At 48.7% G+C, this 23,176-nt stretch overlaps 1 protein-coding gene across 2 annotated transcripts in view; it reads right to left on the bottom strand.

Annotated features, from left to right (window-relative positions):
* Positions 1–5,348: 5,348 nt before the first annotated feature.
* Ttll6 (tubulin tyrosine ligase like 6) overlaps positions 5,349–23,176 on the bottom strand; it is a 35,649-nt gene continuing 17,821 nt past the window's right edge. Inside the window, exons 9-15 of one of the 2 annotated variants that reach the window (XM_059271611.1) lie at positions 18,447–18,672; positions 17,581–17,756; positions 14,820–15,008; positions 13,622–13,796; positions 11,986–12,264; positions 7,529–7,856; positions 5,349–5,630 (exon numbers count right to left, since the gene is read on the bottom strand). In XM_059271611.1, coding sequence (XP_059127594.1) covers positions 5,374–5,630; positions 7,529–7,856; positions 11,986–12,264; positions 13,622–13,796; positions 14,820–15,008; positions 17,581–17,756; positions 18,447–18,672 — 1,630 coding nt within the window. In that variant the 3' untranslated portion in view covers positions 5,349–5,373. The remainder of the gene's footprint in view (positions 5,631–7,528; positions 7,857–11,985; positions 12,265–13,621; positions 13,797–14,819; positions 15,009–17,580; positions 17,757–18,446; positions 18,673–23,176) is intronic. The other variant, XM_059271612.1, reaches the window with a different exon arrangement.

Below are 23,176 nucleotides of genomic sequence, written 5' to 3'. Positions count from 1 at the left end.
ACCAGGCCCCACCCCTGACCAGACCCCACCCCTAACCAGGCCCCACCCCTAACCGAGAAGCTAGCTGCAATTAACTCCTGCTGGTAAAGGGGAAACCAGTTTTCTCCAATGCAGTGTCCCTGGGTATATCAACCACACTCCAGGCAGGCTCAATGCTCAGGAGTAGTTGGTCAACGTAAGACAAACTCAGCGGTGTTTTTGTGGCCTTTTTTTTCATTTTGCTTTGTTTGGGCACTTTTTTTGTCTTATTTGTCTTTTCCCTGTTTTGATTTTCATTTTTGTGAGGATTATAAAATTGCTGTTTTGTTTCTTGTTTGTTTTGTTTTGGAGACAGGGTTTCTCTGTGTAACAGTCCTAGCTGTCCTGGAACTCACTCTGTAGACCAGGCTGGCCTCGAACTCAGAGATCCGCCTGCCTCTTGCTTCCCGAGCACTGGGATTAAAGGCGTGTTGTTTCTTGTTTCTTGGCATTTTTTTGTTCTTTGTTTTTTGGTTTTTTTTTTAAGAGAGAAAGAACAAAGTTGGGTGGGGAGAGAGGTTGGGAAGATCTGGGAGGAGTTGAGGGAAGGGAAACATGCTCAAAATATATTGTATGAAAAAGTATTTTAATAAAAAATATGGCAGGGCAGTGGTGGCACATGCCTTTAATCCCAGTACTTGGGAGGTAGAGACAGGCGGATTTCTGTGAGTTTGAGGCCAGCCTGGTCTATAGAGGTAGTTCTAGGACAGCCAGGGCTACACAGAGAAACCCTGTCTTGAAAAATCAAAAAGAAAAGAAAAAGAAAGAAAAGAAAATTACAAAAGAGAAGCTGTGTGCCAAGAGTTGGCTATCAGGGCACAGGCTTGTAATCCCAGAGCTTGAATAGGGGAGGTAGGAGGATGGGGGGTTTGAGACTAGTGTGATTTTGCCCAAAACAATTTTTGAAATAATAACACTAATTTTTTTTTTTAAGAGGCAGAAAGAGCAGGCAGGGGCAGCATGCTTTTGGATAGTAGTTACTTAACTTCTCTGCCTTGGTTTCCCCTTTTGCAAAGGGAACATCTGAGAGGACTGAGAACAGCTTTTATAACACTAAAAGTAAATGTGTCTTTGTCTAACCCACAGCAAGAGCATACAACCATGGTCACCATGGTCACCATCATTGAGGCCACCCACCTGGTCAAGCTTTAATCATCCTTGCGACCTTACTCACTGGGTTCTACAACCCCGAGATCAGTACCATTACAGAGATCCACATCTGGCCCCAGTGACCCATCCATTCCTTATATTATGTGCATCCAGAAGAAGAACCATGAGCCTGTGGTGACTTCTGCAGACAGATGGAAGAAACTTCCAGGACTCCCTTTCTCTCACGGTCAGGACAGGCTTCAAGTTCATAATAGCGTGGTAAAGCGGGAAAAATTCTGTCTGTCCTGAGTCCATCACTTGAGTGAGACAGGGCAAGCCACTTGACATCCTCAAACCTTGATTTTCTTTGTGGCTCAAATAACATCTGCCTTACTAACCTCACAATACTGCCATGAGGATTCCAGGAGCTATAGCGTACAAATCTGCCACGTGATGTGGAAAGTAAATTGTTATTATATTTACTGAACAAAGCCTTGATCATGGCCCGTGTGTGACTCCTCCCTCCCTCAGCCATCAGTTATCATGCAAAAGCCCTTTTCTTCCAGCAGGCCTCTCCATTTTTAATCACCGTGTATGGTCCGATGACTGTAACTCACCTTTTGTGAACTTGCTTTCTTATTTGTCAGTTATTGTGGTCTGCATTATTCAGGAACAATTTTTAGAATCCATTATTTGTCCTGAAAGCAGAGGGCCAGATCTGCCATCTGGTCAACCCTCCTAATATTCCCTGAGCCCTCTCAGCCTTTGCTCTCCCGGCCTCCTGCAGAAATGCCTTCACTGGAGAGTCATTGGTTACACCTCAGTTATGACGACTCAAGAATAATGATGGAAAAGACATTTGAAAGATGGGTGGTGGTATAGCTCTTGGGACTCAAAGTGGAAATGGTAGCTTACACTATAATCCAAGCAAGTGACAGGCTGAGGCAGGAAGCTCCCAAGAACTAGGCTAGACTGAGGGAGGAGGAGGAGAGAGGGAGGAGAGGAAGAGAGAAGAAAAAGGAAAGAAGGAAGGAAGGGAGGGAGGGAGGGAGGGAGGGAGGGAGGAAGAGGGAGTAGAGAGGGCCAGCAGCTAACACCCACATTGTACAGCCGCCCACAGCCACTTGTAACTCTAGCTCCAGGGTGTCAGATACTGTCTTCTGGCTCTGAGGGTACTGCCCTCATGGGCACAAACCCCACACAGATGCAACATATACACACAGTTAAAAATAAAAATAAGCGGCTGAAGAGATGGCTCAGCAGTTATGGGCACTTGCCTCTCTTGCTCTTGATCCATTCCCAGCGCCCACACGGCAGCTCACAATCATCTGTAACTCCAGTTCCAGGGGATCCAACGCCCTCTTCTGGCCTCCATGAGCACCAGACACGCACATGGCGCACATACATAAATGCAGGCAAAACACTTGTACACATTTAAAAAAATACATAAATCCTTACATAGCTCTAGCTGGCCTGGAACCCACAGAGCTCCACCTGCCTCTGCCTTCCGAGGGCTGGAATTAAAGGAGTGCGCCACCACATCTGACTTAAATACATAAATCTTTAAAGAGAATCAAGAGAAAATCTTTAGATAGACAGAAGAGATGCCTAAGGAAGAAGGGCTCTGGTCAATGGTGGCGACAGTTGGTGTTCTCAGGGAATCACGGACCTGTTAGGGGAACGAACAATGCTATGCTCAGCCTTTTCTGTCAAGGTTCAAAGTTTGATTCTCTAGTCCATGCAGGAAGGACTTTGCTGTCCCTCCCTTCACAGTTTTGTCTGCATTGTTTTTTCTTTTGTTTTTCTTTTGTTGAGAAAAGCTGTGTCCTAGACTGCCTTAAACCTGAGGTGATCGGTCTGCCTCAGTCTCAGTAGTGTTGAGCTACCAACCGCACCTGGCTGTCACGTTGTCCCAGTGTAACCCCCTCCCGTGTGTGTGTGTGTGTGTGTGTGTGTGTGTGTGTGTGTGTGATGTGTGGCTTCTGATTTTTATTATTGTTTTTATCATCATTATTATCTGAGGTACTAGGGGCAGAACTTAAGTCCTCATGCATTCTAGGCCAGTGTTCTACATCAGAGCTACATCTCCAACCCCTATTCATCCATACCAACAACCTTATTAAATAAAAGTTTTCTTCGGCTAGAAAGATAGCTTCGTGGTTACAAGTGCTCATTGTTTTTCCAGAGGACTGAACTTTGATTTCCAGCATCCACATGGGCATGAGGTCGGTGGCTTACCATCACCTATAGCTCCAACCCCAGGGGATGCAATGCCTCTGGTCTTTATGGGCACATGTACTCACATGCACACATCCACATATGAACACATAAACATAATTAAAATTAATAAAAGAGGCCTGAAGAGATGGTTTACCAGTTAAGAGCACTGGCTACCTACTCTTTCAGAGGACCTGAGTTCAGTTCCCAGCACCCATGTATAGTAGCTCATAACTGTCTGTAATTCCCAGTTCCAAGGGTTCTGACGCCCTCTTCTGGCCTCCACGGGTGCTGCGTGCACATGGTGCACAGTCATACATGAAGACAAAACACCCCTACGCATAAATAAAGATTAAAAAAAATTTTTAAAGATTTACTTATTTATTTATTATGTATACAGTGTTCTGCCTGCGTGTGTGTCTGCTTGCCAGAAGAGGGCACCAGATCTCATTACAGATGGTTGTGAGCCACCATGTGATAGCTGGGAATTGAACTCAGGACCTCTGGAAGAGCAGTCAGTGCTCTTAACTGCTGAGCCATCTCTCCAGCCCTAAAAAAACTAAATAATAAAAATAAACTCTTTAAAAAAGTTTTTTTGGGCTGGGTGGTGGTGGCACATGTAGCCTGGTCTACAGAGCGAGTTCCAGGATAGCCAAGACTAGACAGAGAAACCCTGTCTCAAAAAAAACAACCAACCAAACAAACAAAAGGTTTTATTTCTTTTATGTGTGTGATTATGTATGTGTGTGTTCATGCCATGGCACATGTGTAGAGGTCAAAGGACAGCTTCGAGAAGCAGTTCTCTCTTCTTAGTTTATGGGATCTGGTGATAATTGGGACCCTCATGCCTGTGGGCAAGAACCTCTCCCCCAGAAGCCCCCTTACTGGGCCTGAATAAAAGCTTTCAGAAGAATCTGTGACTCCCCACTTTCTTCTTTTTTTGAGACAGAGTCTCAGATAGTCCGGGCTGGTCTCAAAGTCCTTGGATTTCCTGAACTCCCTATCTGTCCTGCCTCCCTGACGCATGAGTCACAGCTGTAAACTACTTCTTTGAAACGGGGTTTCACTCTGTAGCCCTGGCTGGTCTGAAACTTGTTATGTAAACCAAGCTGGCTTTGAACTTGTGGTGATCCTCCTGCCTCTTGCTTCCCAAGTGCCAGGATTACCTGGCTGCCTAGCTGCGTTTTAAAATTCCTTTTAGAGGGCCTTGCTGTGTCTATCCCTCGCTCGCTCATGGAGCTGATCTTTATGCCTCAGCACCGTGAAGTACTTGGAATATAGGCACACGCCACTACCTGTGCTGAAATGCGCATTGAAATGTTTATGACACTGACATGGGGGGCACGTTTGTGGAGGTCAGAGGACAACTGGCAGGAATCAGTGCCCCTTCTTCCACCACCTGGGTCCCAGGGATCGAACTCAGGCCATCAGGCTAGGCAGCAGACACCTTCGTCTGCTGAGCCATCTCACGGGCTCTAGAACAGGCATTTCACAAACAGCAATGCCTGTGGGCTACGATTACTCAAGGTCCTTCTACAGTATGAGATGCTGGTAACCAGGGGGCCAGGTCAGCACATCTGGTAACAGTCTGGTTTCTGTGGCAGGAATGAGGGTGATGGTGGACCTCTGAGAAGCGCCAGTCTCTTCTCATGGATTTTGGTACATGATCTCCCTTCAGAGGCGCCTAGGCTTTGAAAGAGCACTCCTTACGGTCCCCCTGGCCCTTCCACAGTGGTACCCACCAGGTTCCCCCACCCTGTCATTCTGTCTCTTCCCTTCTCATCACAGGGCGAGCCTGTGAGGACAGTCATGTCAAGTGCACCTCGTGGAGGTGGAGGTGGTCCAGGACCATAGAAACAGGCCAAGCAAGGGTCACATTTTGAGGACAATCTCAGCTGCTGACTTACCTACAGGTCTTCAATCAATCCATCCACCCTCCTACATACTCAACACTCCAGAAAGGTCAAGAGGGGAATGAACGGTATACCAACCTATCCAGGGAAGAAGAGCAGGCACCCTACCTGAGCTCTCATATCCTCTGACCAGAGATCAGGCAATGGCAGTGTGCTTTGGGTCCCTTGTAGTACCCGGGTCCCTTGTAGTATCTGGGTCCTTTGTAGTAATGGAATGGTTTCTGCTAGGCCGAGGGTCCAGACGGGCCTGAGTGGCAACTACCAGAAGGTCATTCAGAGGTTCAGTATGGCTGTGAGAACCCTGCATGGGGAGGACGGAGGATACATCCATCTCTCTCTTCCTGCCAAAGCTGTGGTTGTGGAGGCAGCAGTCCTTGGGTAAGGACGGGTTTTCTGGAAAGGCAAAGTCATTGGCATCATCAGTTTGTGCTGCCACAGTGAGCACAAACTCCTCACAAAGGCCGCCTCCCACGAGGCTCCCAGGGCCCCAACCTGGCTCATGGTTTTGGAATAAAAAATTGGGGAGCTGCTGGCAGGACAGGAACTTCCGTTTACAGTCAGGCCTTGCTCCTTTCTTTCACGCAGTTTCTGTGGCCCAAGATTGGCACAGACACTGGGTCTCGTGTGAACAAGAGCTGGGAATGTTGACTATCAGCCAGCATTCTGTTAACTCTTTTGCTCAATGGGGATAGAGACTCTTTAAGCACATGGGCCAAGTCTCCATCATTAGACAGAGGGAAGAGTCTAACCCTTCTCCTGATCTGGAAATCCCAAAACCTGGGGCTTCTTTCAGCTGGCTCTTCTCTCCCTAACGCTTTATAGTTTGAATTTTCTTGTCATAGTTAGTTTTGTGATTTTTTTTGGTAATTATTTTTTTTTTATGTATATGGTGTTTTGTCTGTACGTCTGTCTGTGCCTCACATGTGTGCCTGATGTCCGTGGAGGCCAGAAGAGGGCATCAGGTCCCCTGGAACTGGAGTTACAGACAGCTCTGAGCAGCCATGTGGGTGCTGGGAATTGAACCTGGGTCAAGAACAGCAGTGCTCTTAACTGCTACGCCATCTCTCCAACGTTTAGTTTTGTAATTAAAATTTTTATTATTATCGTGTATGTGTGTATATGTGTGGGTCAGTATACCATAACACACGTGTGGAAGTCAGAGAACAATTTTGTGGAGTCAGTTCTTTCCACCCACCTTCATGTAGGTTCCAGTGATCAAATTCAGGCCAGCAGGGTCATGTGGCAAACACCCTTTTATCTGCTGAGCCATCTTACCAGCCTTGTTCATTTTTATTTATCTTTTAAAAAATTTTAATGCTGGGCAGTGGTGGCACAGGCCTTTAATCTCGGCCCTCGGGAGGCAGAGGCAGGAGGATCTCTGAGAGTTTGGGGCCAGCCTGGTCTACAGAGCGAGTTCCAGGACAGCCAAGGCTACACAGAGAAACTCTGTCCCAAAGAAGAAAATATTTGTTAGGACTAGAGAGATAAGCCAACATTTAAGACATTGGTTGTTCTTCCAGAGGACCCAGGTTCAAATCCCAGCACCGGTACAGTAGCTTGAACTGTCTCTCATGCCAATCCCAGGGAATCCAACTCCCTTTTCTGGTCCCCAAGGGCATCTGGCACAAACATGGTATGCAGGTATATATGTAGACAAAACACCCATACATGTAAAATCAATAAAGAAAATTATTTAAAATAAACTTAATTGTTTTTATGATGTATATGTGCCTACACATCTATATGTCAACCACATGGGTACTGATGCGCAAGGAGGCCAGAAGAGGGTTTTGGCTATCCTGGTGCTGGAGTTACACAGTTGTGAGTTGTCCAATATGGGTGCTGGCCCTTACTCATCTTCTTGAGAAAGTGCCTTGTTGTGTAACTCAGGCAAGCTGCAAACTCATGATCCTCTTGTCTCAACCTCCTGGTTGCTGAGTTTCAGGCATGTGCCACCAGACCTGGCCCTAATGCTAAGAGTTTGGATGCTGAATGTCCCCCAGAGGCCCGAAGTTAAGGTTTTGTCACCTGAAGTTCCTGAGAGAAAACGGAACCTACGGTGGCTAGCCATGAAGTGAGTTTCGTTCACCATGCCTCCCACCACTGCTGTGCAGGCGCTCTCACGGACAAGACCAGAAAGCAATAGGTCCGCCTCGTCACCAACTCAACTTTGAAAGCCATGAGCCTAAAAAAACCCTATTCTCTCTAGAAGTTAATGACGTGAGTCATTTTATCACAGTGATAGAAAGCTGATCGTCATGCTTAAGCTTGCGGCACACTCCAGCACTCACGTGACTTGGGAGCCGGAAACAAGCAGCGCTTCTTCTTCATCTGAACCTTCTGCATTATCTCTGACATCAGATGCTGCCTCCTCACTTCATTCTTTAGCAAGGTCCACCTCTGGTCCAAACTCCTGGGTTTGGAAGACGTGGCAAGTTTGGAACTTTTCTCCTGGGTCAGCTTGTGGAAGACCTGCTGCTGCTTGTACTTATAGAGCATATGGACACTCTCAGGGCTGCTGCACTCAGGGCTGCTGGTTAGACTCAGGCTTGCCAGGGATTCGAGAGAAGTCGAGAGCCGGGATGTGGGTTCTGGGGAAGTTTCCACAGATGTTAAGGGCTGAAAGAGAAAACAGCCTGGAATGAGATTGCAGGAGGCAGAGGGCTCCCTTCTAGCTCCTCTAGAAAGAGACAGCAAAAATGGTCGGAGTGGTGAGTTAAGAGATACCCTCAGGGGCTGGAGAGGCGGCCCAGTGGTTAAGAGCACTGGCTGCTCCAGGTCCAGAAGATCTAATGACCTCTTCTGGTCTCTGTGGATAGCTGACTCACAATGTGCACATGCAAACAGGCACATACACATATGCATACAATTTTTAAAAATTAATCTTAAAAAAAAGTTGACTCTGGGCAGGGTGTGGTGGCAGATGCCTTTAATCCCAGCACTCAGGAGGCAGAGGCAGGTGGATCTCTGTGAGTCTGAGGCCAGCTTGGTCTACAGAGCGAGATCCAAGACAGGCACCAAAACTACACAGAGGAAACCCTGTCTCAAAAAACCAAAAATCAAAAACAAAAAATCAGGGGGCTGGAGAGATGGCTCAGAGGTTAAGAGCACTGGCTGCTCTTGCAGAGGTCCTGAGTTCAATTCCCAGCAACCACATGGTGGCTCACAACCATCTATAATGAAATATGGTGCCCTCTTCTGGCGTGCAGATATACATGCAGGCAGAACAGTGTATACATAAAATAAATAAATATTAAAAAAAATCAAAACAGAAAGTTGGCTCTAGGATGTCTCAAACATTGTTCCATTAGCATACAATATCTCTATAATTTATTTATTTTTATTATATGTACATTGTTGTTTTGTCTGTCTGTATGTATGTATGTATGCCTGTGTGAGGGAGTCAGATCCCCTGGAACAAGAGTTGCAGACAGCTGTGAGCTGCCCTGTGGGTGCTGGGAATTGAACACGGGTCCTCTGGAAGAGTAGTCAGTGCTCTTAACCACTGAGCCATCTCTCCAGCCCACTGCAGAGCCATCTTAACAGCTCTCAAAGGTGCTTGGTTACTGCAGCCAGAGCTGAGTGAAAACTGTTATCAGAGGCATGGTTTGCAGACCGATTCCACCTGCAGGTCAACTTTCCGCTCTCCTCTTGTTGCCTTTCTGAGAGATTCTGAGTTTGACGAAGTCTTGCTTGTCTAAAGTAGTTTTTGCCACTGTACCCCACAATCTCTGCCAAACCCAACGTCATGGAGCCCCATTCTTGCTCCCTGTCTGTCTCTCTGTTTAAGCGATTTGAGTCTAAATTTTTGTTGTTGCTTTTGAGACAGGGTCTCACTATATAGCCCTGTCTGGCCTAGGACTCATTCTGTAGCCCAGGCTGGCCTTGAATCCACGGAGATCTGCCTGCCTCTAGCTCCCAAGTGCTGGGATTAAAGACATCCACCACCACACCTGGTTTAAAGTTTTTTAAAAATCAAAACTAGACACTCGACAGCTGAATATACTCTTTAGGTATTTCATTGTTGCTGTTTCTTCAGCTTGGTGCTGTAGTGGAAAAAGATTTGTAAACACAGTTGTCATTTGGTGTCTAACGAGGACTGGTCCAGGGACACTCACTCCATCCCAAGGACACCAAAACCCAAGGACCATCAAGTCTGTTATATAAAATAAATGTAGTGCTCATGCATCATCTACACATTTCATCCAAATAGTCCTTCATCGTCATTGTGGGGTTTTTTGTTGTTTGAGACAGGTCTTGTGGATCTCAGGCTGAGCAGTATGTAGCCAAGGATGACTTTGAACCACAGATCTCCCTGTCTCCACCTTTCTAATACTGGGATGACAGGTGTGTACCACCACACCTGCCTCTCATATAATTTATTAAATCACCTCTAGACGAACTTAATGTCTAATACAATGGAAATGCTACATGAATAGCTGTCACTCTATACTATTTAGGGGATGACGGTCAAGGGAAGAAGTCTGCATGCTGATGTGGGCCTAGCAGCGCACACCTATACTCAGTAAGAGCATCCAGACACAGAGGCAGGAGGCGCCTGAGTGAGAGGCCAGCCAGAGCCAAGCAAAACCCTGTCTCAAAAACAAATGCCAAGGGAGGAAGGGAGGAAGGGAGGGAGAGGGAGAGAGAGAGAGAGAGAGAGAGAGAGAGAGAGAGAGAGAGAGCGCCAGGCTGGCCTCAAACTCTGCCTGCCTCTGGAGTGCTGTGATTAAAGGTGTGTGCTACCACCGCCTGGCTTGTTTTGTTTTTAAAAAGCTTGTGTTTGTAATCTTCACAGGAGATACAGAGACAGAAGGATTCTGGAGCATGTGGGCCAGCTAGCCTAGTCTACTTGGTGAGTTCCAAGCCAGTGAGAGTTCCTGTCCCAAATAAACAAGGTGGATGGCACCTGCTGAGTGACACTCAAGGTTGTTATCTGGAGTGCACACTCACAGGCACACACACATGCATACACATTTAAAAAATGAAGTCTATATGTTTGGTAAAGATGTAACTTTTTTGAAACTTTTTTTGATCTGCAGATCATTGAACCTGTGGATGTAGAACTGATGAACATGGATGGAGGACTATATAAAGATTACATACTTGTTTCTGTGTTGTGGATATATATATATATATATATATATATATATATATATATATATATTCTTTTGGTTTTGAGACAGGGTCTCCATGTGTAGCCCTGGCAGCTCTGGAACTTGCTCTGTAGGCCAGGCTGGCCTCAAACTCAGAGATCTGTTCTGAGGTGTTTTTTTTTTTTTTTTTTTTTTTTTCGAGACAGGGTTTCTCTGTAGCTTTGGAGCCTGTCCTGGACTAGCTCTGTAGACCAGGCTGGCCTCGAATTCACAGAGATCCACCTGCCTCTGCCTCCCGAGTGCTGGGATTACAGGCGTGCGCCACCACCGCCCGGCAAAATATTTATTTATTTATTTATTTATTTATTTATTTATTTATTTATTTATTATGTATACAGTGTTCTGCCTGTATGTATGCCTGCATACCAGAAGAGGACACCAGATCTCTTAGAGGCAAGCAGGAAATTCAAAGAGAGAGACAGGAAGAAGGCGGGGGTGGGGGTGGGGATGCCAGCAAGCTGCCCAAGGAGCAACATGTAATGGGACGCAGGTAAAGCCACGGAACATGTGGTGATACATAAACTAATAGTTATGGGCTAATTTAAGATACAGAGTTAGCTAGCAAAAGGCTTGAGCCATGGCCATGCAGTTATAATTAATATAAGCCTCTGTGTGTATACTTGGGTCTGAGCAGCTGTGGGACTGGTGGGTGAGAGAGATTTATCCTGATCAGACTGGGGGCTGGAGAGATGACTCAGCAGTTAAGAGCACTTGCTGCTTTTGCAGAAGAACCAGGTTCAGTTCCCAGAACCCACATGGTGGCTCATAACTTCCTGTAACTCCAGTTCCAGGGGATCTAACGCCCTCTTCTGACCCTGCTGGCGCTGTATTCAAGCCGTGCAAATGCATACACTCAGGTGCGCACACATACACAAAAAATAAAATAAGCATTTACGACGGAACAGACTGGCCCTCAGCTCTGGAGCCTGAGTAACCTCCTGCTTCAGCAGCCTTCTGGAGAGCTGGGACTCCGGACTAGTGAGTCCCCTCACCTAGCTCATAAAGCTAAGTGTATGGGTAGGTGTGGTGGCACATGCCTTTAATCCTAGCATTTAGGAGGCAGAGACAGGTGGATCTCTAGAATTTTCGACCAGCCTGGTCTACACAAGGAGTTCCAGGCCAGCCAGGACTACATAGCGAGACCCTGCCTAAAAAAATCAAAAAACAAAACAACAACCAAAAAAAAAAAAAATGGAAATATATGTGGAAGAAACATAGGGAGCGGGCATGTGACAACATCGGCAATCAGTGTTGTCACTGACCAAGGCTTGCCAGCAGCCATCAGAAAGTGATGGACTTCCTTTCTCCAGAGACTTGAGACGGAACCTGGCCCTGCCCACACTTGAGTTTCTAGAACCGTGAGCATGAACAGCAACCTGCCTATGGAAAGAAGATGTGGAGAACAGTCTCCTCAGAGACGTTCCATGCTTACCTTCCCAGCAGGAACGCCATCCTGCTAAGCCGGCTTCACAACCAGAGAAACAGACTCCGGCAGCATCAGTGGGTACTCAAAGAGCTACAAGTTAGGATGGAGCAAGGACCAGAAAGCAAGCCTCTTAGCAGTCCCTCCCAGGGCACAGCCCTCTCCTTACCAGGGTGTTGCTGATTATGTTCATCGCAAAGGCTGACTTCACTTCCTTGACTTTGGTATTGGACTTGCGGAACTCTGTCCCCAAGCAGTTGGGATTTGAACTCCTCAGGTCAGGGACAGAACTGTAGTGCCTTGCGGACATGGGCTTGCAGGGGGCGAGGCTGGCCTCCTTCTTGGAGCCTTTCTGAGGGAGGCTTCCGGCAGTTTCGTTTTTCCTTATGCCTCTGATGTTCAAGAACAAGCCGGGCGTGCAGGATACTAAAGTCACTGGGTGGTAGCACTGGGAAGAGGAAACCAACACACAGCCGTGGGGAACGCGTCCTGTCCACCACGGGTTTATCTGCACCCCAGAGAAGGTGCGAGAGAGGCGACCAGAAAGGAAACAGGAGGCACCAGAGACTTTCTAGTCTGGAATTCTCAGCCCAGGGTTCTGGAACCCTTACAAAGCTCACGGCCGGACTTGGGGAGGGAGTCGGTGGCCATCTCAAACTGAGATTTCCAACAGCACAGTGTACACTTGATGGCAAGGTATTCCACAGCTTTCAGCAGATTCCTAAAGAGTCTGTGACCCCAACCAAGTTGAAAACAGTCCCTAACCCAGCTCTGTCCCTGTCCTTCCAGGCGAGTCTTCAAGACTAAGGAGATAATCAGGCATGGTGGCACACTCCGGCAATCCCAGCACTCCGGCGGCAGCAGAAGCAGGGGGATTACCACAGGTTGTAGCATGGTCTACAGAGTGAGTTCCAGGCCAGACAGCAGGGCTCAACAGTGAGAGTGAGACATTTTGAAGAAATAAAAGGTCAGAGGGAGGCTGGCAATACAGTACTCAGTTAGCAGCCTAGTACACACGAGGCCTTGGTTTGATCTCCAGCACCTGTACTAACCAGGCCTTATGTATGCCTCATGCCCTGTAATCCCAGCACTCGGGAGCTGGAGGCAGGAGAAGAATCAGTTCTACATTATCTTGGGCTACAAAACAAGTTTGGGGTCAGCCTGTGCTACATGAGACCCCTATCTTAAACAAACAAACAAACCCCACAGAAAACAAAACCCAAGAATGATAAGGAGAGGTACTGAAAAGTCATCCCGTGTCTTCTCACCGAGGTAGAAGAGATCCAGAGGCGGAGGAGGTAGAAGCCAAAGACTTAGATCCCAGGACAGTGAGGCAGACCACCAGGGGCTGGGCCACCCTGTGCAGAGTGAGCATGCGGGAAGTACCAAGCCTTTTCAGTCATCCGCATGAAGTAGTCTAAGGATGATGTCTCCCAGCAGCCCTCCTGAGGAGCCTGCTGGAGGGACATTCCCACCCATGTCGGAGCTGAGGGCAGTAAGTATACATAGTTGTGGAGCACACTCCCTACGTGGGTCCGGCTCAGCCTCTAGCACAGCCAGACTGCTCTTACTCCCAGAGGCAAGGAGGACAGCCCAGTGAGCATCCTCTGCTATCAGGATGGAGGGATCCTCTAACAGACACCAGGTCTGTGTGCCTTCTAGACCCCTTCCTTGTAGTTCAGCCCTTGGGCAGCCCATCAGTGAGTCTGGGCTCGGAGCAGAGGTCTCCGTGGCACCCTCCCTCGGATCGGCCCAAGCTGGGGCAGGGTGCTGGTTGTACACACCCCCCCCTCATCTGAGTTTACTTGTTTTGGGGGATGGGTGGCTGTCTTGCACTTCTGTTGCCGTGTCTCCTGCCAGGTTCTCACAGTCTTGTCTCTCGCCTGCTCACCCGGAGACTCGCCCTGCATCTCCGCCCTCTTCTCTTTCTTTAGGAACGGTTTTTTGTCCTGTTTTTGCCTCAGCTCCTGGATCAGCTGCCTGTTGATTGAAGGACAGGTGAGTGTCATGGGCTAGGGATCGAGCATTCTACTTGAGGGGTAGATAAGAAGGACTGGAGAAGGGCTGGAGAGGTGGCCCAGTGGTTAAGAGAACTTGTTGCTCTTCCATAGGACCCCGGGATTCAATTCCCAGCACCCACATGGCAGCTCACTACTGTCTGTAACTCCAGTTCCAGGGGACCTGATGCCTTTTTCTAGATTCTGCAGGTGCTGAATGCACTTACTGCACAGACATACATGCAGGCAAAAACACTCACAGCCATAAAGTAAAATAATAATAATTTTAAAAAAGATGGAATGGAGGAACAGTGTTCCTGCACAAGCGGCTGAAGGCCAAGAAATAGCGTGGGTAAGAAAGAGCCATCCTTCCAACCATCTCCAGACTGGGGAATAGCATCCTTTCAAGGAAGGGGGCACAGGTAAAGGGGGCCATTCACTTCCTCCTTCAGTGGAAAGAGGGCTTAGGTAGGAAGGCTAAGTTCGGGGGCTCCCATGCTGGGCCACTTCCTATGCTGGGCTCTCTGGCCAGCGGATCCTGGGACTGGACCAAAGGTGGTATACCAGAGTACATCACTTGGTCTCAGGAGTCAGGAGACAGGGTAATCCTTTGGTGTCGTCTTGCTATATGACCTCCTCTCTGCTCTGACATCCCCTCTCATAAATGAGGTGCTTGGTGGGGACTGGACCTAACAGGATGTCTCCCTTCAAGCTCTTGGATTTCATATAGCCTGGATACATAACACACTTATGAGGAGGTAGGGTGGACATGTGTCTCAAGGGTGAGCATCTAAAACAGCAGTTTATCTACTTAATGATCTATTAAATATCTACTATGGAAACTTCCAGTTCCTGGTCTTTGTGAGACCTGGACTGAATGTTCTTCTGTCCTCTGTAAGGTGGAGAACTGTGACACAGAAGTTCTCCCTGCCACTTTGGACTACCCAGAGGATCGGATCAAGCCACAACACCCAGCCCATCTCAGCCTGAGAGGAAGCCTTCCTACCGGGCATACAGCTCTCGGGCTCTGGAAGCAATAGTATTCTGGAAGAGGGAGCTATTGTCCTGGAAAAACTTCTCATACTTCTCCAAATTCAGACCAGGGTAGATGAGCCGGAACCCACCACAGTGTTTCTTCTCATATTCCTCCGTTTTCTGTAACCGCGCTGCCTGGAAACCCTTGACCTCTTCCATCCTGTTGGGGTGGAAGAACACAGGACTGCAGTTATGTCTTCTTAGAAGGGACATATCCAAGCTGGGTGTCATCTAGGGCCTGCACATAATAGTGGTTGATCAGTATTTGATAAATAAAAGCAAGAATGTTTCTGAAAGGGGGTTCTGGCACTCCTGGGACAGTCAGCGTCACAATGCTCGAGGGAGCTGCTTACAAAGTTTGACTGCTCAACCAGGTCTCTCCCTTTATTAGTAAAAACCCATTTCCCCCTTGGCATAATCAGAGCAGGCAGACTGTCGCCACCTTCCCATTCACTGGCCCATTACCCTTCTCTGGAGAACAGCAGCTTATACTTTGCTAAATTCCAGGGCTTCTTGGATGGATTTAATGAGCCTTTATGAGCTCCTGTGCTCTCAGGCTTCCTCACTCCACCCCCTAGGAGGAGGAGATCAGGTAGGGTTAGCAGGAGAAGCTTCCTGTACAGCAGGGACATCAAGAACCACCAGGCTTTCCAGCCAAGTAACACAAAGGAGGCCTTCCATGTGACAGCTAGCACATTCCTCCTGAGAGCATCAGGGACAGCTGGAGTTTAGAGCCGTCACCAGTGAGTCAAACTTATCCATGTCAGTTTCCTGACAGGAATCGTGGTGTCCTCGGCTCCCAGGACAGAACCACACAGCACCGAACTCTACCTCCTTCCGCCGGGCACACAGAGCAGGCATTAAAGCGCCTGAGAAGCAGTGCCGGTGAGCGTGGGTGACGTGTATTGTCCTAGGTTCCAGGGAAGGTTGGTGGAAACCAAGAAGCAACAAGGCCCCACCTTGAATGGGCTCGGGGCCTCCTGACCAGAATCTCTCTGCAGGAGGAAGAGGAAGACCTGGTTCTGTGCTAATGCTGCCCCAGGGGAGGCCGAAGCGCCAACTCCTGTCAGCACAGAACAGGGCGAGCAGACAGACTTGCTTTCCAGTGAAAACAGAAGAATTTGTTTCTTATATTGCTAGTATCTAAATCCTCACATGATATTAATCAATTTATTTTATATAATTATATGTGTCCATTTTAATCTCCAATTTCCAGAAACAGTCTTAGTAGAACTGTTCAAATTGTTAAATTCTCCATCATAAAATAGCTTCCTATATAGGATTATCATTTGTTAGCAATGACCCACTCTGTTGGGCACCGTGATATGCATCTGTAATCCCAACCCTTTTGAAGCTGATGCAGGAGAATTGCAAGTTCTATGGGAGCCTCTATCTCAAAAAACAAAACGAGAAGCAGAAACAAAGAAAAGAATGCATCCTAACAACAAACAAGCAAAGACAGGGGCCGCTGGAGAGAGGGTGTGCAAGCTGAGGGCCTTAGTCAGACCCCAAACTTGCACAGGAACCTGGGCGTGGCCTAGCCGACACCAGCATGCATACAACCAGCAGGCAGACAACCAGTATGCATACAACCAGCACGCATACAACCAGCATGCAGACAACCAGTATGCATACAACCAGCACGCATACAACCAGCATGCAGACAAACAGCACTCATACAACCAGCAGGCAGACAACCAGCATGCATACAACCAGCATGCATACAACCAACATGCATACAACCAGCATGCAGACAACCAGCACACATACAACCAGCACGCATACAACCAACATGCATACAAACAGCATGCATACAACCAGCCTGAACCCCTGCCGCTGAAGTGGGTGGAGACAGGCGGGTCACTGGGGCTTGCTAAACACCAGTGTAGCTCCAGAGACCATAAGGGGCCCTGTCTCAAAGGAATGAGATAGACAGGATACCTGATGTCCTTCTCTGGCCACTGCACATGTGTACACACACACACACATACACACGCGTGCGTGCGCACACTAACAACTACAACAGAAACCCTGTCTCAAAAAAAAAAAAAAAAAAAAAAGGACTGCAATAACAAGAAGGCCAGGGAATGTATGTAGCTCAGTGATTGAGTGTTTGCCTACCATATGTAATATGTAAGGCTCTGGGTTGAGCCCAGTATTTCTTCCTACCAATTCCAAGTCAGATTCAGATTCAGATTCTCTCTCTCTCTCTCTCTCTCTCTCTCTCTCTCTCTCTCTCTCTCCGCCCCCCCTCAGGCTTGCTAGTTAAGTGCTTTCACAATAAGATACAATTAGGAATCATTTTTTAAAATATCTATCTATTTAGTGTGTATGCACGCATATGTATATGCATGCCACAGAGGGCGCATGGAGGTCAAAGGTCAACTTGTGAGTGTCATCTCTCCCCTTCCATCATGTGGCCTCGAGGCTGACTGCAAGTGCCTTTACCCACTGAACCACCTCACTGCCCCAACAGTCAAGAACCTTAACTTCTACCAAATTACGGTGCCAGGCACTGCGGTAAGGCTTCACGTGCTAAGGTCCTTCAGTCCCCTCATGTCTTACGTATACATAGTTCCACTTCACAGAAAGATCCCCAAGGCTTAAGGAGTGACAGAAAGGCCACATAACTGGTAGATGTCAGTCACACTGTCTGGGACCAGGACAGCCAGTCTTGCTGAGGGCAGGGCAGTAAGAGAACGGGCTGCCTGGGGCCAGGGGCACGGCTGTACCTGATCTCCCGAGAGGGACACTGCTGTAAGAGCCGTCCCCGCTGTCTCTCTTCCTCCAAGACTTTCTTTTTGTCACAGCTCCCCAGGTTGACGAGGACCAAGGCATCGTAGAGCAGACTGTCTTTCACCTCTTTATCCAACTTGGAGTCAGTGGAGAAGCTTGGAGAATGGTTGACCTGTGGAGACAGGACGGCAGTTGGGGCTGGGGCGAACCAGTGTGGAAACAGAGGCGAGGCCAAGATGGCGCCTCCAGGGACTGCCGAGGCCCCCCTCACAGTCCTGGCTGTCAAGGTGAGTGGAAGGGAGGTCAGAGCCCCCTGGTATTCCAGCTAAAACTCCAGATCCTCGTTCCTCGTGCATGTTGAAGGGCTGCTGAAGAAGGTTCCGGAGGACCAATCTAATCGGGAATTGAAGTGGCTCAGAAATCTCTTCCTCTTCCTACCCACAGCATGGGGTTGGGCTTCCCCACTCTGTGACAACAGAATTCCCTATACCGGTGTCTGGACCTGGGTAGCTCAGGAAAAGCTGCTCCCACTTGAATCACTGGCAACCAAGTTTTGAGAAGGAACAGCCTCTTTGTGGGAAACACAGGAAGCAGAGTGGTCATTACAATCACTCTGTGCCTGAGACTGGGGGCAGCTGTAAATCTGGGTGGACCTCAAGAAGGCACAAGGAATTCTCTAATTCCCAGCCATCTACCCCCCTCTGGTGGCCACTTCTCAAGCTCAGTGTCACGCCCCAGGAGCAGCAAGCACCATGGGAAGGAGAGGCAGGGGAAGTTGATTGAAACAATACAGGTGAGCTAGGAAGGCAGAGACCCCAAAGCTGATGTACCCCAGTTACTGGGACACCCCTAACTTCCTTACCTCGAGCAGCCAGGGTTTGAGTTTGCGGTCCAACAAGATGTCAAACCCGAGAATTTCAAAGCAGGCGCTGATGAGCGTGTGGCTGGGGAAGCAGGTATGGTAGTTGTGTTTGATGACCGGGTGAGCCGAGATGAGTGTCTTGATGATGACGTCCTCAATGGCCCTCCAAATCTGCTCCACATCATAGCCATGCAACTTCATGTACGAGTTGAAGGTGGAGAGTTTCCTGAAAAGGGAACACAGAGCAGGAGGCAGGGAAGTTATTCCTGGTCAGCCAACACTATGGCGTGGTGAAAACCAGAAACTTCTGAGAAACTTCCGGAAGCAGTGGTGAAGAACACCCAGAAGCCAGGGTGACATCGAGGCTGGATCAAAATGGGAGGGTTCCTATAGGAGTCACAGTGCCAGACTCCTTAGGCCTCCAGAACCTCGGGGAACTTTCTAAAACAAAACAAAACAAAACAAACCTGTGGACTGAAAAAAGGCTGGGTACTAGATAGAAAGCTCTAAGAATGAACATGTGTGCGCATGCACGTGCACGGGCACACACACACACATACACACACACACACACACACACTCCTCACACTCCTCACATTACTGTTTTGCTTCAGCTTTGGCAGCAATGGTTTGTCAGGCTTTGGTGACCTTTAGAAACATGTGGGGAGCCTTTGAAGGACACTGACATCTTGGTCACACTTCAGTCATCTGAGGAGAGTCTGGGATCACTAAAAACAAAATCCTGCCGTGGGGCTGCCTACAGACAACAGCAGCCCCAAGGCATCTCCAGACCTAGAGTTACCAACTGTGCCAGGCAAACTGTACTGTCACCAATTTAAACACGAAGCCCCGCGTTCCAGGAAACCTCAGTCTCTGGTAGAGTTTGGTCTCAGCGTCCACACGGCGGAAGGAGAGAGCTGATTTCTACAGACTGTCCTTTGACCGCATGTGTACACCATGGCACCATGACATCCTCCCCCACGGCATCCCCCACCATGGCATCCCCCCCACCAGGGCATCTCCCCCGCCCCCTGCCAAATAAATAAATATAATTAAAATTTTGTTTTTTGAGACAGGGTTTCTCTGTGTTGCCCTAGCTGTCCTGAAACTCACTTTGTAAACCAGGCTGGCCTCAAACCCAGAGACTTGTCTGCCTCTGCCTCCTAAATGCTGGGATTAAAGGTGTAAGCCACCATGCCCAGCTAAAAGATTTTGGTTTTGGTTTTGGTTTTGGTTTTTTTCCAGACAAGGTTTTTCTGTGTAACAGCTCTGGCTGTCCTGGAACTCACTTTGTAGACCAGGCTGGCCTAGAACTCAGAGATTCCCCTGCCTCTGCCACCCAAGGGTTGGGATTAAAGGCGTGCTCCACCACTGCCTGGCAAAAAATTATTTTGAAAAACTCATTTCAGTGGACTCCAGTGAAGGGTCAGAAAGGAAGGAGCAGGACTGCCGCCCAGGAGCTTATGTTAAGAGACTGCTGGGCAAGTGATGGTCTGTGCGACCGCCACTTCTGTCTGAGGAAGCCTGAGGACCACCGCAGGAGTCACACGTGTGAAGCACCCCGGATGTGCTGACGTCAGGACAGATGAGCAAAGGCTCTCAACACAGACGCCATTTCTCTACCCGCTTCGTCGTCAGGTAGAAACACTGCACATAAATGGAATTTCCAGACCGTTGGGAAAGCCAAGCCTTTCTAGTGGGGAAGAAAATAAAACATTTAATTTGCCTAATTGGCAAATAAAATTTCCTGGAATAGACTACACAGTTCCCTGACTTCTTATAACACGTGTTACCAAACACAGCATAACCTTTTCTTGATGACTCAGGGCCCGTCACCATGAATATACTCTGCCTGGCAATTTCCTAATACCCAGTGGCGATTCAAATCACTGTAACACCAGGGGTTTGCCAGGCACGCTGAAGGATGAAGATATCTGGTGTCTGTCGAGAGCCCCTCCATACTCACAACTTTTCTATCTTTTTCTCTCCCGCTGACTGGAGTCCTGCTCCTACTGACCTTGAACCCCAGGGGTAAGGTGGGGGCAAGAAGGCTGGGGCCGCACTCTACGTCAGTTGAGAAGGCAAGATAGCATGAGAAAATTGTCTCAGCAGATGGGAGGGCTCCCAAAAAGAGAACGAGAGAGAGAGAGAGAGAGAGAGAGAGAGAGAGAGAGAGAGAGAGAGAGAGAGAGGAGGAGGAAGAAGAGGAAGAGGAGGGAGGGATAGGAAAAAAAGAAAGGAAGAGGGCAGGGAAAAGTAAGGGACAGGAAGAGACGCACACTGAAGGCCAGGACACATTATGGACTGAATATGTCCCTCCAAGGTCAAGTGTTAGAAACTTGGGCCCCCAATGCTGTTGTGTTGGGAGACCTGACCTTCAGGAGGCCTCTGCCCTCTTAAGTGGATTAATCTGTGCGTGGCTGAAAGGGTTGTGGGTGTGGCTCTGTTATAAAATCTGGCTCTCTCTGGCACACTGGCTGAGCTGGGGAGAGATGGGCCTCTAGGGGAGAGAGACTGAGCCAGGAGAGGCCAGGGTGGAGGCCCTGGGGGCAGATGACTGCTCCGATGGAGAAGGGGCCCAGAGAAGAGCGAGGTCAGAGGGGAAAGAGAAGCTGGGTGTCATAATCGGAGGTTCCATGCTAGAGCTGATGACTTTTTTGGCATGTGTGAGGCCCTGGCTTGGTTCAGTACTGCCAGAGGGGAATAAAAAATGTTACCAGAAGTGTCCACATTTTATTTTGATCTGGCTGCCCCATAACTGCCTGTCTATCTGAGCCTAAGGCGCTCTCCTCTCTCTGTCTCTCTCTCTCTCTGTCTCTCTTTCTCTCTCTGTCTCTCTCTGTCTCTCTGTCTCTCTCTCTCTCTCTCTCTCTCTCTCTCTCTTCCTCTGTCTGTCTGTCTGTTTCTATCTCTGGCTCTAGGGTCTCACTATATATCCCATATAAGCTAGCCTGAAACTTATAATCCTCCCGCCTCAGTCAAGAGAGCCCCTGAGTGCTAGGACCCGGCACCAGTATGTCCACCACACCACATGGCCTGGAGATGACATCATTTCTCACAAAAGCAGGCAAATAAAGTCCCTTCGACTAGAGAAAACTGACAGGACCAGAATACTGGGCTGCAGCGTGGCCCCTCTGAGCCTCACAGGGACCCCAGGAAGAGGGCGGGGCAGGGCCAGTTATCTCACGGGCTCAGAAGCCAGGAATGGAGGCTCAGAGACAGAGCAACTTGTCTGGGCTTACTCAGCAGACAATTGTCAAAGTGGGGTGACGTGGCAGCCTCCCCCACCAGGGATGCCGGCTACACACCTGTGCAGGAGCCTCCATGGCATCCACAGTCTGGGTGGGAGGAAGTGACAGGAGGAGTTTCAGATAACAGGGGGACTCCAGAGAAAAGGGCGTGGCCAAAGTTGCTCACGGTAACGCAACACCTAATCTCAGTCCTTGAGGCAGGAGGATTGGGAATTTGAGGCTACCCTGGGCTTCAACCAGTTCTAACCAGCCTTAGCAACATATCAAGACTTGTCTCAAAAACACTTTGGGGCCAGGTGGTGGTGGCGCACGCCTTTAATGCCAGCACTTGGGAGGCAGAGGCAGAGGCAGGCAGATCTCTGTTCGAGGCCAGCCTGGGCTACAGAGCAGATGTCAGGACAGGCAGGGCTACACAAAGAAACCCTGTCTCGAAAAACCAAACCAAACCAAAGCAAACCAAAACAAAACCACTTTGAGGAATTAAAGGCAAGAAGATCAGGAGATAAAAAGATACATCTTCAACTACAAGCAAGTCTGAGGCCAGCTCTGGTATAACACACACACACACACACACACACACACACACACACACACACAGACACACACACACACACACACACACACACACACACACACACACACACAGATGGAACATCTTCCCAGCCATACTTACACCCTCTTTCCAAGAAGGCTCTACTAGGAATAGTCCATGTTACTAAGATACCCCATGCCTCCCTGACCCACGAGCCCTGTGAGGTTGGCACGGTGAACAGAGCTGCTCAACCCAACTGTAGCACCCAGAGCTGTGTGGTGTGACCTTGGGCAACTTAACCTCTCTGAGACTCAGTTTCTTCATCTGTGAAATGGAGATAGGACCTAACACTCCTCCCTACCTTGAGTGCTCCGCTGACGCCTTGGCCAGTGTGGTAGGAAAATACCAAATACACAGGCCCTGCTATCTTGCCGGCACCTAGACGCCCCCTTTGGCCTTCCCATCTCTGCCCGGCCCGCTCATACAACTTGTCTACCTTTCTCTCAAATGCAAGCTGATGAGGCAATAACATGAATAGAGAAGCTGCTTGTGGGGGGGCAGGGAACCAAACCCCCAGGAATCCCTTATTTTCCCCAATCTGAAGGTTGGCTAGGCACGGGTCAGGTGACTCCAGGGCATCATGACACATCAGCTGAGAATCTAATGGACAAACACCCGAGAGGAATCACAGCTGGCAAGTCACTCTCACTTGGCAGCCTGGCAGTCAATAAAGGCTGTTGATCTGGAAACGTCAAGAGGGCAACTGTAACAAGGTATGTTTTGGTGTGTGTATGTGTTCTGCTGGGGAAACTGTCGGTGTTTATCTCCCCCCTCCCAGCCTCCCAAGGTTTACAGCATGGCCTCCTTGTAATGATTAACAGTCCAGAGAGCAGACATGAAGTGTCTGTTCTGGGCTGAGAGGCAAAGTCAGCTTTGCAGAGATCATG

This window comes from Peromyscus eremicus, chromosome 8a (assembly GCF_949786415.1).
Source record: "Peromyscus eremicus chromosome 8a, PerEre_H2_v1, whole genome shotgun sequence".
Taxonomy (NCBI): domain Eukaryota; kingdom Metazoa; phylum Chordata; class Mammalia; order Rodentia; family Cricetidae; genus Peromyscus; species Peromyscus eremicus.
This window is presented reverse-complemented; position numbering and strand designations above follow the sequence as displayed.